This window comes from Gobio gobio, assembly GCF_949357685.1.
Source record: "Gobio gobio genome assembly, chromosome: 3".
Classification (NCBI taxonomy): Eukaryota; Metazoa; Chordata; class Actinopteri; order Cypriniformes; family Gobionidae; genus Gobio; species Gobio gobio.
Window position 1 is genome coordinate 68,301,149 of NC_137099.1, and position 16,151 is coordinate 68,317,299.

At 39.2% G+C, this 16,151-nt stretch overlaps 1 protein-coding gene across 10 annotated transcripts; it reads right to left on the reverse strand.

Annotated features, from left to right (window-relative positions):
* Positions 1-1,548: 1,548 nt before the first annotated feature.
* On the reverse strand, positions 1,549-15,171 carry LOC307123829 (NACHT, LRR and PYD domains-containing protein 1 homolog). 10 transcript variants are annotated; one of them, XM_079812567.1, is made up of 6 exons: positions 14,905-15,122; positions 14,394-14,862; positions 14,262-14,302; positions 12,590-12,862; positions 10,584-10,650; positions 1,555-4,804 (listed from the first exon to the last, which is right to left on the reverse strand). In XM_079812567.1, exons 4-6 carry the CDS (start codon positions 12,843-12,845, stop codon positions 3,655-3,657), a joined length of 1,473 nt encoding a protein of 490 aa, XP_079668693.1. In that variant the 5' UTR covers positions 12,846-12,862; positions 14,262-14,302; positions 14,394-14,862; positions 14,905-15,122; the 3' UTR covers positions 1,555-3,654. The 10 variants fall into 10 exon arrangements, with proteins under 10 accessions (XP_079668684.1, XP_079668686.1, XP_079668693.1 ...); XM_079812565.1 differs by lacking the exon at positions 14,905-15,122 and having other exon boundaries at positions 14,227-14,305; positions 14,394-14,461; XM_079812563.1 differs by lacking the exon at positions 14,905-15,122 and having other exon boundaries at positions 14,227-14,321; positions 14,394-14,446.
* Between the last annotated feature and the right edge of the window lie 980 nt (positions 15,172-16,151).

Consider the following 16,151-nt stretch of genomic DNA (forward strand, 5'->3'; position numbering starts at 1 on the left):
CACCGAGGGTGAAGGAGGACTCGACAGAGTTTACTCTGGAGAATATAAGCGCAGTTAAGGGTGCAGCAAGCTAACAAGAACCAAGGCCTCTTAGTGCTTCTACACATTTGAGGAGGCTATAGAATCTAGCGAACGTGTTTGGTGTAACCCATCCCGCAGCTCTACAGATGTCTGACAGCGAGGTGCCACATGCCAGCGCCCTAGGACTTCTAGTAGAGTGTGCTCGCACCCTGAGCAGACCTTGTGCTTGGTAAGCCAAGGCGATGGCATCCATTTTCCAGTGGGCCATCCTCTGCTTGGAGACAGCCTTTCCCTTCTGCTGACCTCAGACAGAGAGCTGATCTGAGGTCCTGAAGCTTTGACTTCTATCCGATACAGTTGCTGAGAGCAGACTGGACAGAGCAAAGCCAGGGCTGGGTCTGCCTCTGCAGGCCAGTCAAGTACCCGTACCCTCTTCCTCCGCAGCCAGGACTTTATAATGTGTGCAGAATGTGGTTTTGCATTGTCTTGTTGAAAAATGCATGGACGTCCCTGGAAAAGATGTCTTCTTGAAGGCAGCATATTATGCTCCAAAATCTCTATGTACTTTTCAGCATTAATGGTGCCTTCACAGAAGTGCAAGTTACCTTTGCCAAGGGCACTGACACAACCCCATACCATGACAGACCCTGGCTTTTGGACTTGTTGCTGGTAACAGTCTGGATGATCCTTTTCTTCTTTGGTCCGGTGCACATGGCGTCCATTCCTCCCAAAAAATACCTCAAATACTGCTTCATCTGAGCACAGTACACGTTTCCACTGTGTGATGGTCCATCCCAGATGCCTCCGAGCCCAGAGAAGTCGACGCCGCTTCTGGAAACTGTTAACATAGGACTTCCTTTTGGCACAGTACAGTTTAACTGGCATTTGTGGATGTAACTACGTATTGTGGTACTTGACAAAGGTTTGCCAAAGTAGTCCTGAGCCCATGTGGTGATATGGCTTCTAGATGAATGACGATTCTTGATGCAGTGCCGCCTGAGGGATCGGAGATCACGGTTGTTCAGCTTAGGCTTGCGCCCTTGTCCTTTACGCACTGAAATTCCTCCAGATTCCTTGAATCTTTTAATTATGTTATGCACTGTTGAATGTGAAATATCCAAATCTCTTCCTATCTTTCTTTGAGGAACATTGTTTTTAAACATTTCAATAATTTTCTAACGTATTTGTTGGCAAACTGGCGATCCTCGGCCCATCTTTGCTCCTAAAGGATTAGACCTTTCTTGGATGCTGCTTTTGTACCAAATCATAATTACAATCACCTGTTGACATCACCGGTTTCAAATCACATCATTATTTAACCATTTTACCTAATTACTAGCCCTAAATTGCTCCTGTCCCAACTTTTTTATAAATGTGTTGCAGGTCTGAATGACAGGAAAGGATGCATATTTACAAATGACATGAAGTTGACCAGACAAAACATGAAATATTTTGTGTTCATATTGTCTGCAATGAAATACAAGTCAAAGTAAATTTAGAAATCACTTCTTTTTTTTTTCTTTTTTTGCATTTTCCATACTGTCCCAACTTTTTCTGATTTGGGGTTGTACCATCATGGTACAGGCCCCTGATCAGTGATGACCCTTGGTGGCTCATCATTGGTACGATATAATTTTTTTAAATTTTAGAAACCAATAGTTAGTATGAAATAAATGTAGGCCTATTTTAAATACATTTTGGCATTGTTTTTAATAGGACTGACTGATAGCATCCATTGGCTCTGATATGTTTTCTCACTGTCACACACCTAACTCGGAAAGTCTGAAGAAAGTCTAAAGTTACCAAAACTCACAATCATGAGTTGTGCTGATATTCATGTGCATTTTAACTCATACTTTCTTTCTGACATGACTTGAAAACACCATAACTGCCGAAGCTAATCCTTGACCCCCATTGGCCTGCCCCAACATCTTACCATTGGTTTAATCAGAAGTTGACACGTCAGACCGCTATGCTTGAGCTATGTTTTGAACACGCCATAAAGGCAATGCCATCACACTCACTGACAGTCGGTTAATTGAATAATAACCGAACTTACTAGAGTGCACACTATTGGGCATGTTGCAGATTTGGCACATTTGTCAGAAGGAAACCCTTTTAGAGAAACTCATTGCAGCTAAACACAAGTGTCATTATGTATTTCAAATCTGAGAATGATACAATTATTTTTTGATGATGCTATGTAATTTTGTTTGGATGGGGCTTTCTTTTTGTGAAAACCAAAGGAAATGTGAGGTATGAACTAAAACAGTTTGTTTTAACAGGTGCTGTAAGGGCAGAATTTCCATACTTTTGCCTACATCGCAAACGTAACAATGGGCAATTTGCAAATACAATGATTTAATTTGTTAAATATTTAAGGACTACTTCAGTCATTTATTTTGTTTAATCCTCTGTTGACCGGTTATGATTAAATGTACAATTCAATGAACTGTATTTGAGTCCTACTTGTTGAGTATAAAAACAGTAGGCCTAGTTTACAGGGTATGTGTTTTGAGTTGCAAAAAAATAATAATCATGAAGATTTATAATTATGTCCTTAACCTTTTCAATAATTATCCCACACTTTGAATTGATTGATTGTATCTGCCATCGCTACCTTTCTGCTCGGCTAATGTCTGTCCTTTGTCGTGTCTTTTGAATAATGACGTGCACGGAGCGCTCTCTTCTCCTCGCCGTTATTAGACACACCCCTTACTGCTGATTGGCTATAAGTTTGTTTGGGTACTCGGTTTTTTTCTAAAGAATTTTTTGAAATAACACTTACCCCCCCCTTTAAAAGCTATGTGTTTAGTAACAGGCCTTCCCCCAACACAGTAAGGAGGGCCTTGTTCCGTTCCTTTTTAGTTGGACGTGCTACTTTGGCTTTTGCGTCTTCAACCCGGAACTAAAGTTCGATTAATGAACCGGCTCGACCGGTTAGTTGCTGAGAACCGGCTCAAAAGAACGATTTGTTCAAGAAGCAAACATCACTAGTGGATGGCATACTCGCTTCAAAAAAGGGAAACCTGGATCACAGTGCTGAGGGATTCAATGGCTTTATTATACAATACATTGAGACATTTATTCCCATTTTGCAATTTATTTTATTTCCTACTAGAGTTATACTATATTATTCTGCTGCATTACCCCTTGCCATAGCATATCAATTGTAATATCCATTTTACAACAGTATGCAAACCGAGGTTTTACCACCTCCCTACAAAAATAAATCAAATTAAGAAATTAAGTTGCACAGAAATACTCACAAGAACACCACAACATCGTAATCAATTACGAAAAAACGTAAATTTGTGTGGAATGCGTCAAAGCGGTGTACATTCATCCCTAATCCCCTGTCATTTTTCACACAAGACTCCCAAGTGCAGATGCTAATGGCTAGTGTGGTGACACTGCTTAACACAGTTGTGTATAATAATCGTTTGTGAAATAATCATTAGTTATTGCGCTAGTAGAAACCCTTACAAGGAGAGTTAAAGTTATAATCGTAATAAGGTTACAACGACATCCTCACAAGGAGTCAGCAGGAGGGACTCTCCTTCCAATCCGCCACACTCTCCAACTGTCTACATCCCCACCACTAGATTACGACCTTGAGCTCATGGTAGAATCTTAAAGATACAGCTCCTCTTTCTGAAGAATTGAGATGAGTTTAGCTTTCACGGCATCTCCGTGTTTGCGTATAACGTCACAGATCTTTCGCATGCTCTCCTGACTGTTTAAACACTGTCTGATTTCTGAATATTGTTCCTCAGTAATTAGTTTCTGCTGAAGCAGTTTATCTGCAATGATCTGGACATTTCTAACCCTCTGAATGAGATCCGGCCAATGGTTATCAAAATATCTTGCTTTATCTGCCTCACTATTCAATCGCGGCTCGTCTCTCTTACGATGAATTGGATCAAGTTCATCTTTCTCAATTCTTGGAGTCCAGACAGTCTTCTGATCCTCTTCTCTGGTAAGAGTCATCTGAAGATCATTCTCCAGACTTGTCTTGACCTTGAAGAAGTTTGGGGGAGTTTCTCTTCTAAATGTCATCCCTTCTTTGGGGTGGATAGAGGCACCAGGAGCGGCAAGAAAGTGTGGCGTTTGCATCCGAAATGGCCGGTCAGGTCTGGGATACTTGATTGGGTGACTTGATTTTTCATCCTTCTCAACTTTTTCTTTTTCACTCTCATCAAATGGAAAAATGTAGAGATGTAGAATGAGAGGATCTTTATAAGGCATGTAGAGAAGAAGATCGCAGTGTTCATACCATCGCATCATCCAACTTATAACGAATGTTGCAAGAGAGAAGGATGGTTGGAAAATCTTAGCATGGAATCGGGTCAACTGCACAGGTTCTGTGGTTATTCCCTCGTCTTTTACGGTGAGGAGTTTCACAGCATCTTTGAGAGAGCGGTCAGATTCTCCTAAACAGGCATAATGGGGCAGATGAACTTCCTCCAGTTTCCCTGAGATCACTGTCACGTCCATCACTGGAGCGATTCGGTGGCACTGCAGTCTCCTCAGCTCTGTGTTGAGGAAGTGTCCATCTACGGTACGGTACTGAAGGGAGACGCTACAGTCACAGACCCATCGCATTCTGGTCCTGACACACTCGTAACGGCCTGGGCCAGTGCTGACCCTGAACTTTAACCCTTCATCTGTAGAGGCCGACGGCTCAATCTGAACCCACTGATCAGAATCAGTGATATGGACACAAGACTGACAGTTCAGCAGCGGCTGAATATTGAGCCCAGAAGGTTTGGGCTCAGAGAACCTGTGGAGAACCAGAAAAAGGCAGAATGAACGAGTAAGATGGTTATGCGCAAACAGGGTACAAAATTAAATAATTGATAAACAAAAAAATAAAACTCTTGCCAGCTGGCCGGCAACTTTAACAACATTAGTTAACGTCAACTAAAAATACTTATAAAGAGTTTATTTATCTCAGTTTGTTAATTTAAACATTTATTAATGCACTATTAAATTCAAATGTTGTATGATTATTAAAGCTTTGAGGGAGCTTGAGAGCTTCGAGGCATGGTTGTATCATCATGAGAGCGTTGTGAGAATTGTTTGCTCCCGTTCATTTTGTATTTGTTTTTTTGTTTGTTTCTTTCTTTTACCTTCGCTATTACTTTGAATTTGGTTCTGTCTGTCATTTTAAACATCATTTGTCAGACAGAAATTGTAGTTATTTTGTATTAATTTCCTTTATGTAAATACACATTTCTGTTGCAAACTTACCAACCACAATGGCATGCAATAATTGTACCAGCTGCTCTGCCCACGCAGTGTGGGTATAAATGAGTTGCAGGTGATTGTATCAAACTAGTTTTTTGCTGAGGAGCTGAGTAGGTGAACTGGCACCCCAGCGGGAACCAGAGGACTTGGCGACGGGACATGGGGTCTCCGTTCCCTCATTCACTGAACTAGGGTTACATATGTAACAGAGACGTTCCCATTCAGTTGGTCACTTCCAACGTCATGTCAGAGACCGATGAATAGGAATCCCTACCAAAGCGCCATGGCCTCTGCCCCCTTTCAGTGGTTCATCCAAGTCCACCACTGCTGTTCCGCATTACCTGCTCAGTGACTTACTGAATAACACTGGGGAAGGGTGCCCTAGTAGGAGGGAACGCTGCAGAAACCACATCCTACCCTGAAGGAGTTGGCCTCTTAGTGCTTCTACCCATTTGAGGAGGCTATAGAATCTAGCAAACGTGTTTGGTGTAACCCATCCCGCAGCTCTACAGATGTCTGACAGCGAGGTGCCACATGTCAGCGCCCTAGGACTTCTAGTAGAGTGTGCTCGCACCCTGAGCAGACAGGGCACACCTTGTGCTTGGTAAGCCAAGGCGATGGCATCTATTATCCAGTGGGCCATCCTCTGCTTGGAGACAGCCTTTCCCTTCTGCTGACCTCAGACAGAGAGCTGATCTGAGATCCTGAAGCTTTGACTTCTATCCACGTACAGTTGCTGAGAGCAGACTGGACAGAGCAAAGCCAGGGCTGGGTCTGCCTCCTCCGGGGGCAGCGCTCGCAGATTCACTACTTGGTCCCTGAAGGGGGTGGTAGGAACCTTGGGCACATAGCCAGACCGGGATCTCACCGAATTCCAGGAACTACTCGTTGACCAAAAATGCCTGCAGGTCCCTACCTTCTTGATGCAGTCTTCATAGACAGAATCTTTAGCTCTGCCGACTGCAGAGGCTCAAATGGGGCATTCTGAAGTCTCGCCCCCCAAGGAACCTGGCGACCAGGTCGTGCTTCCCAACTGACTTACCTTCCACGGGGTCGTGATAAGCGGATATTGCAGCAGTATAAACTTTGAGGGTGGAGAGAGACAGCCTGTTGCAGGAAGGAAAGCACAGACACGATCTCGGCGAGAACACCACTCAATGTCAAGGGACCAGACACAGTTTCCAGAGGTCTGGATGCGGGTGCCACAGGGTTCCCCGTCTCTAAATCAGAAGGTCCTTCCTCAGGGGAATCTGCAAGGGAAGGGCTGTCACAAGGAGCATCAGTGGTTTGGTCAGTAAGGCTCAACTAGCAAGACCTGCTCCTCATCCTCCCTGACTTTGCACAGGGTAGTGCAAGTAGAACCGCATATTTGCGCAGGCACTGGGGCCAGCTGTGTGCCAGTGCATATGTGCCGAGTGTTCCCTCGTCAGCGCATAAAACAACTGACAGTGGGACGTATCGGCCACAAACTGTCTTCAGATCAGCTGAACCGCCTGGGGGGTGGAGTCGCTCCCCCAGAGCTCATCGGCCACACGGTTGAGCACACCGGAGACATGAAAGGCCCGAAGGGACCTCAGATGCTTCTGACTCCAGAGGAGGAGATGGCGGGCGAGTTGCGACATGAACAGAAATAAAACGGACCCCTCCATCTCCGGGTCACCCATCTCAGGGACACCTGCCCTTGGGGTCTGGACGGGTGGGGCAGCTTGCATCCAGCTCCTTGACGCTGCTTAGGTGGAGGCAGCAGCTGACCGCCCGGGGCATGATGTGACTGGCCTCAGTCTGCTTCTGAGCGGACGAGAACTGCTGGGCGAAGTTCTCAACCACATCGCCAAAGAGGCTGGTCTGGGACACAGGGGATATTAAGGAACCCGGTCTCGTCGGTTTCCGCCATGTTGGCCCAACACAGCCAGATATGGCATTGTTGGACAACCAAAGTGGACATTGCAAGATCCACCGTCCGCACCGTAACCTTTGTTGCACGAAGCACGAGGTGTTAATTAAATTATATGTTAATTCAATTCAAATATATGTATTATTTATTTTATTGTCATCTCACACATGGATCTGCATTCAATTAATTAGCATCAAACAAACAATATAATCCTTATTCTCGGTTAATAAAGATTACTTATTAAACAAAAAATTTGAAAAAATTATTGCACAACCACCAAATAGGTGGAGATGTGCAGTAAGTAGGTTATGTAAATCACCATTAAACAAAAGAAGAAGAGGAAGTAGAATGGCACTCTTTTTCTTAGCGTCTGTTTGCATGGTGAATCATTGATTCGTCGCTCTGTTGAGAATGTCTTGTGTGTTAACCGGGAACATACTCTGGGTTATCTGAACTCACGGATGTGTTTTTGGAACCAGGATACCTCGAGTAAGCAAAGTTTGGGTTAATCAACCAAGAGTTCAGGGTATATGTGGCAGTAAGTTAACCTGGAATACCCCCTAGGCTTCAGGGCTCGCGGGTTGTCGTGACTACACACGTGGTAGTATGTTTTTAAAGGGAAAGTATTAACAGGATTAAACAAATGGGAAATTTAGAGGTGCCAAATATGTTGCTCTTTCTAATAGGGCTGGGTTTTGACACAAATTTCACAATTCGATTCGATTTCGATTCACAAGCTTTCGATTCGATTTGATTTTTGATTCAATTGAATTCAATTTCGATTATTTTAGACATGTATCAGGTACAATACATGGCCAATTTTCTCAAGGAAAACAAATCTCTGAACTAATATTGTAAACTATGGGAGTCATTTGGTACTACATTAGCCTACTAATAGTGAAGGTAAAAATTAACTGATTTGTATACAAACACTTAAATTACACTAAATGATTTTAGTTTTTTTATAATAATAAAGTTATAATATTACTTGCCAGATTTATTAATAGGCTACATACATGCATTAAATATTGAAGAACATTAAAAATGACAATCAATAGCCTATGTAATGGTGCATATAATATGCTCCTCTCTAGAGTTCATTTTTCTAGCTGACGAAAGCTGACAAACGAGTTTATGGACACTGGATATGGTTTTTCTGAGCTATATGTGACGTTACATGACATTGTTTACAAGTAGGGGTGTAACGATTCATCTACTACATCGATGTATCGATTTATTTTCCTATGATCTAACTACATCGATCTGTGCTCGGCAAGATGGCCTTCCGGACGACATATATCGATCTAACATCGTTTTAAAAGGTAATCAATCGATTGTATCGATCATGGGAAATAACGCATTGGATTCAAGCACGTCAGACTTTATATGGATATTTGTTCTTAGCACTTTTAATGATAAAGCTGTTAAACGTTACTCGATTAAGTCTGCCTATCTGTGACATCATCGCAACGCACGCACCAGCAGCAGCGCTAAGAAAACAAAACATAGCATGGCGGATGACAGAGGAGAAGCCAACGTGTGAGAAATTATCAAGCCACCAGGAGAAAGAGCTAAGTTAGTAACGTTTTACCTGTACTTTCAACCCTGGCTAAATGTTACCTGTGCATTCCTGACCCCAGTGTGCCAGCAGAGCGAGTATTAGTACAGCTGGCGACATAGTGAACGCACAGAGAAGTGTTCTGCGGTCAGATCATGTTGATATTTTTGTAAAAAGAAATCTGTAGAGTCATTGAAGAGTAGTTGGTTACATTTTATCTTTGTTAAATATTGTTTGTTTATTAAACTGAGAGTAGTAGCAGGTTCAGCCAGTTTATTCAACCTGAAGAAATGTTGGTTGCACTTTATTTTTGATATTAATATTGTATTTGTATTATTTTAATGTTGTAAAACAACAGCAAAAGTAGCAGGTAAACCTACTATTAATTAAACCTGAAGAGTAGTTAGTTGAACTTATATTTTTGATATTAATATTGTAATATTTTTATGTTGGAAAACAAAAGCAGAAGTAGCAGGTTAACCTACTGTTGAAATGTTGGTTGCACTTACTGTGCTTTTATTGAAAATGTATTGAATATTGAAAATGAGAGCAGAAAAGGTTAACTTCCTGTTAATTCAACCTAAACTGTTGCACTTTATTCGAATAAAATTTGAATGCATTTGCCATTAAATGTTGTTTACTTGTTTGTTTATATCCATAATTAATTGATACCTGATTCCCTTACAAGAAACAACAGGAATCTTGGAAACTTCAGCTGCATTGAGCAGTATCCAGATATTTATTTCAGTCACACAATTTTTGGCTAAAAAGTTACTGAATCGATTTCAAGTCACTGAATCGTTTCGGATTGTATCGTTCTAAATGAACCAATATCGTCCTTGAATCGTATCGACAACCTCAAATCGTGATATGAATCGTATCGTTGTTAAAACGAATCGTTACACCCCTATTTACAAGCCATTTTACTTACGTCTTTCTGCGGTTAAAACACTTGAGCTATTCTATGTGACATGATACGGATTTCAGTCAGTTGTCCTGTATCTTTTAACACACTTTCAGATGCTTATTCGTGTTTATTTTGCGCTGTAACTGGTATTAAGGCGGAAGAGAAGATCCGTTCATGTGCGCTCAGTGCTGCCGGTTCTCTTGAGCTGAGCGATCTCGCGCCAAAATGCTATTTATGCTTTTGAATTTCGTAAAAAAAAAATAGACGTAATCTGAAATCTGAGACTTTGTTTCATATCAATAGTAATAAAGCACAAAGATTGTTGCGATTTATTGGATGGGAGGTGCGCTACAATGTTTATTTAATTCACTAACGATTCTTGGGATTTAAGAATCGATATTGTTTTGTAAAAGTGAGAATCGATTAAAATCAAGAAATCTATATTTTTTTACCCAGCCCTACTTTCTAATAATGGAAAACAATACACAAAACTGATAATTATGTTTTGTTGTGTTTACTCGATGTTTCTCTTATCGCAAGGTCAGACATTATTAGGGGGTTGGGGCAAAAATGCCACCAGCATTAATAATTATTAGCAAAATGCACGATAGCAAATGTGATATTGGTTTTATACAACATTTCAGTAAAGTTAATATTGTGATAAGTGACACTTTAGAAATAACATTGTCAATATTCTCTGTTTTTGCTCTATTTCTCCGACAACAATATTTCCAAATAAGCCAAAAGAGTTACACGTCTTTGTGGCAAGTGGTGTTTCGTCACTAAACGAATCGGTTCAGTGATTCAGAGACCCAGAACGAATCAGTTGAATGAATGCTTCTATGACTCATTCATTACAACAGTGATTTGCCGCCATCTATGAGCGGTTTAATTTAATAATTAAAAGTATAATGGTATAAATTGGTTTGAGTGCACTGTGACTTGAGACTTACTTGTGACTTGCTTCCCCCTCTGCTGTGTGAGCATGAAGATCAGCTTTACTCGCCACTAGAGTTGAGCCTTTGAGAAAGAGGAAAAGACGGCAAAGAGTAAGCAAACTATTTTGTAATAAACCTGGGCTATGATTTCCCTCATTAACAATAACAGATTTTTTTAAACTGTTGTACATGATAGTGATGGAAATATTGGATCATATGATCAAATCTTTCGCTCAATCAAAAAGGACGGCTCTGTGAATGTCCTTGAGTGGCCCAGCCAGAGCCCAGACTTGAACCCGATTGAACATCCCTGGAGAGATCTGAACATGGCTATTACAAATTTGGCACATATTGCTTTAAGGTTATAAGCCATTGTTTTACACAACGAATAGCTTTAACCTCTTAACCTGCCCCCCTATTTTTGAGAATTCTTTGAAAACGATATACCCAAATGAAAATGTCTGCAGCTCTTAAACCCTATGGTCTATATTCATAAATCTGGTCTTATTTTAAACTAGACACTCGAAATGTTGCTACCCAAGAGTCATAATAACTCAAAGTAATATGGGAACAGAGTAATATACATGTAAGTGACTCACGTTTTTTTTGTTTGTTTTTTTCACTTAGGGAAAAAAATATTATAATGTAATGATAAGAGCCTGAAAATAACTTAAATATAAAACTGAATGTCTAATCATGTCATGATTCAAATATGAGGATGATTCTCTCAGTAATGTAGCTTCTGTGAGCTTTTATGTCAAGAAAAGTCTAGGCATCATTTCAAAAAGGCCATTTATTTCAGAACATTTGCTATTGTAAAGAGTAGTTTTTCATTCAAATAAATCTGCAATAAACTGCAATATACTACTAATTATAATGGATAAACAGTTACTGAAAAACTAAAGCAACTATTTACAGTGATTACAAAGTGTAAAAAACTCATTTAGCTGATAAAAAGTGTCAGTCAGAGTCTGCGCGCTCCACTGCAGTTGCGCCATTGACAGCGCGCAAACAGCGCACTAATAGTATTCACCAAATCCTACTTACGTAAACTGTGCAAGATAATGCCTTTTGATTGGTTACTAAGTCCATCAATCAAACCTTTGTTGGAAAGGCATTGGCTGGGCACCGAGTGCCTTTATCCAACGAAAACCATGGGCGCAATGATTGACAGCTCACCAAGCCTGTAAGGCACTTCCTCTATATGATGCATCCCAGAAGAGTCTCTGATTGGAGGAGAGAGACGAGGGTTGAACCATTTCACGTGGGAGAAACTATTCTCGCAGGGGGAGTTTGCCAGACACGGAGTAGAATCGATATTTCATTGAAAATGGACATGATTGATTACGCTAACTCAAAACTCCCTTGCAAACAACGGAGGATTTTTAGTTTGTTCCCTATTTTTTCGTTGTTTTGGGTTAAAAAGTGGGATGCATTTTGAAGAGTGGACTCTTACACAGAGATGTATGCAGGTGTTTATTGGATTCGTCCGATCTGATCCGAACGACAGGAGATGAAAGATGAGTAACGCTGATATTATGCTAATGTTTACATGGACGGTCCTTTAGCGTTTCATTTAACCCTTTCCTCTCTGGTGTATTTATTGCAAAAACAAGTTCAGTGTTTTAGCTTTCAAATGATGCATAGTTTGTGATAGTTGATTGAATATTTTGTATAAAACAAAAGTAAATAAAAGTACACACACGCCCACTTCCGTCAACCCCCCCACCCACGAACCGATGCGGGTTAAGAAGTTAATTATGTTTTTAACGGCTCATAAACCATTTAATGAACACTTGTTCTAACTGATGCTTGCAGGTATTTTCTCTTGTACCTACATAAGATTCAGTCCATGATTTGAATAGGATTATAGGGTAAATATCTATTATCCTGTACAGACAGTGATCATTATTTACCCTCAATCGCTCAAAGAGGTTAACAATTACTTCATTCTTCACATTGAGTCCATCATTGTAATAAACAGTCACTCCTAACAAAGAAAGAAAACTTTCAAACATTACCTTGCTTGTGTTTGTTCTCTATCTCTTCAGCCAGATTATTCAGTTTAATCTTCCTCAGGATGTCCACTGTGATCTTCACAGCTTCTTCTGGTCCCAAACGTGCCACCATCACGTCCACTATGTGTGAAATATCTGCGTTCTCCATTTCAGAAGCTGGAATGTGTTCATTATTCTTCAAGTGCCACCGAAAGCCCTTCAGATCAGCTTTTTCTAAACCCACCAGTGACTTCACGAGCAGATCCACAACAGACGCCATATTCCTTCACTGAATCACTTCAGCAGGACAAAAGAAAAAGACCTTCAGTAAGTTCACTCTAAACACACGGATCTAAGCACTCAAATGATAAGCCCCGTTTCCACCAAAATTACCCAGAACAATTTGTCCCAGGAGCAAACTCTAACTCTAACCATAGATTAACGATGATATTATTTGAGGTAAAACTGTGGTTAGACAAAAAAAAAAAAAAAACAGGGTTACTACACTTTTACTCTAATATAACTAAGGTAAATTTCTCTACAAACCAGTGTGTTTATGACTATGACAATGAAATTGTAGTAACATGATAACATGTCTTTTTTAATATAAAACAACATAACGGACTGTTTTTGTACAGGCGAAGTAGCTGGAAGCTAAACATTCAAGTAGCAAATGGTCATGCCAGCTCTTTTGTTAAATAGATATTAATAAGAAACCAGTCATTTTATGCTAAAACTAAAATTAAGAGCATATATATTCTAAAAGAAAACAAAGTAGCCTATTCCCCAGCCAAGTTCACCACTGGTTCCCTCGAGATTTTCTTACGGGGTTTTCGATTTGTGTGTAAAATAAAGCCTTTGGTAAACATAACTTGACTATACGTGTTTGACTGGCATAAAGTTGGACGTTAGATATTTGCAAATCTCTATTTATATTTCTAAATAATCTTATTTCTGTTTGGGACAGAAAAAACTCACAAAAACAGACAAAAAACTCACTTCATTGGAACTTTATTTCAAAGAAAAAATATCTTATATAATTTTATCTATCTAGTAAATGCATCTTTATTTAAGAATTTTTAGATATTAGATAGATATTAGATTTTAGATAGGCATAGGATGAATGATTGAATAGCAGCAGATGAGAATATATGTCCTAATGGAGAAATAAAAATAAATCTGATGCACATATGATTTCATACATCAAAAATGTATTTTATTTGTCAGCTGGCCACAAGATAACTGCCTTGCTGACTAATCTGCCAACATTTTTTGTAATTGTATGGAACTGTAATGTTTACTGTAAATGTTTATTTACGCACATATCATACAGTAGTGAAAAAACAGCAATATTTACACATGATTTGAATAAATATAAAAAATGTAAAAGGTGTGCATCATAGCTGACACCTATTGAAGTTAGAAAAGTGTGTACAAATGTCGTGTAACTTTAGAGACGGTCCCTAAATCTGCGATTGCTAAAAGTGACGTAGCATTTTTTTTTTTTACCTTAATTACACGCACCCATAGCCAAAACGCAAATTTTGTAGTAGTTAATAAGACTTATATGTTATTTATCTATTAATAAGTTAACAATGTGGGCCTACCTTTTTAATAAGTAACTGTGAAAACGTCAAAGTATTATTGGGGGTTATGTTTACCTCAGGCTTTAATTGTAGATTGTTCATCGTCTTACCTCCCTCAAACTCATCATCTCTCTTTTCTGCTTCTCTGTCCCTGCTTCGTACAACATGTTCTGATGAGTTAGAATAAGATTATCGGTATTATTTAGAAACTTACTTTAGTTTCGTCGTGTTTTATAGCCTACCTCAACTGCGTGGTGACGCTGGACTTCTGCGCGCGCGTCAGCTGATAGGAAGCGCGCGTGCACGCGTCAGTTTGTGTCTTGATTGGGTTACTGCGTTGCATATAGATCTTTTCTTATTCTTATTATTTCTTATTTTGCAGGATTATCAAAATACATTGACAGACATAATAAAATGTTAAAATTCAAGCTTTAGATTTTTGATCTTTTGAAAAATCTTTTGATTTTATTTGCGGCTGGCAAACCAACTTAAAGGTGCATTACCGCCACCTATTGGACTGGAGTGTGGACAGCAGCTTATTATGAAGAAAGGATGAGAGGACAAAATATAATAAAACTATATATTCTCATATTAAATTATTTCACTTATCCCAGTATTAGACATTGTTTTTCCCAGCAGATTTTCTAATGTCAAATGTAGTTTTCCACCTTCTAACTCAATTATTTCTTCCTCACATCTTTTATAAACATGCTTTACTGTCTCTTGTGTATTGCAGTGGATGCAAAGCATTACATTTATTCCTAACTTTATCAGACACCAATTCTGCTTCTCACAAAGCACATTCCCAATATTTAACCTGTTCAAGATCCCCAGTAAAAGCGGTCTAGCGACGCCCCTGATCGAGACACTTAAATAACAAGTTAAAAGGGTTATAATAAAAATAATACTGAACAAATATTACCACAGACCTTAAAATCGTGTTTTTCTATCGTCAAATGGCGTCTTGTCGTGGCGCATTCAAACTTTCGATTTCGTTTATTGCATGTTCAGAAACATTCTGAGGGGAAAACCTGTGATTGGTTGCATACCGTCACCAACTGACTGTGATTGGTCCATTCCGTCACCAACTGACTGTGATTGGTCCATTCCATCACCAACTGACTGTGATTGGTTCAGCGCTCGCTTGCCTCAGGTGCAGTAGCCGTTGGTACGGACATTTTGAATCCAGTAGATGTCAGTGTAATGTCACAACTCACACACAATCACACACACAAACACACACAAGTTCGTTCTGCCTTTAATCACTAACAGAGGAGAAATAATGTGTGTTCAGGTGGAAATAATGTTCAAAACAATGTTCAAGTTGAAGCGTTCATTGATCCAGACACTGCCTTTGGATTTTCATTATGTTGACATCTTTTTAAAAAGGCAGTAATGATTCAATTTTTAACGATTGAAAAAAAAAAAGATTTACTTTTCTAGATCATTGACAATTATAATATTAAACTGACTATAACGATATAATAAAACATAGTAGAGCTCGTTTTTGTGGTTAAAAGCGGTACGTGTGAACGCCTCATTACTCGTTTATTTTAAATAAAAACTTTGACTTATATTCAGCCATTGTGAAACATAAAGTATGATGTTGCCTCTGAATGAAACCAATTCCCAACAGTTACACTGCTAATATTTTCTTACTTGTTTACTTCATATCTAAAAAAAATAATAATTCTTGTTTTCTGGAAGAAAAAAATAATCAAAATGAGTTTTTGCTTAAAACAACAAAATTGAAAGCCAATGGGGTAAGAAAAATAATCTTATTTCTGTTTGGGAAACAAGAAACACGATTTCAATCAGAATTTTGCAAAAACTCACTTCATTTTGATTTTATTTTCCAGAAAAACGAGAAAAAATATTTTATTTATCTAGTAAATCTTGATTTAAGCTTTTTTTAAATATTTACAATGGAAACAAGACAAAAAATACTAAATAAGAAAAGCATTTTTTGCAGTATACTTGTATATAAAAAAACTACACAT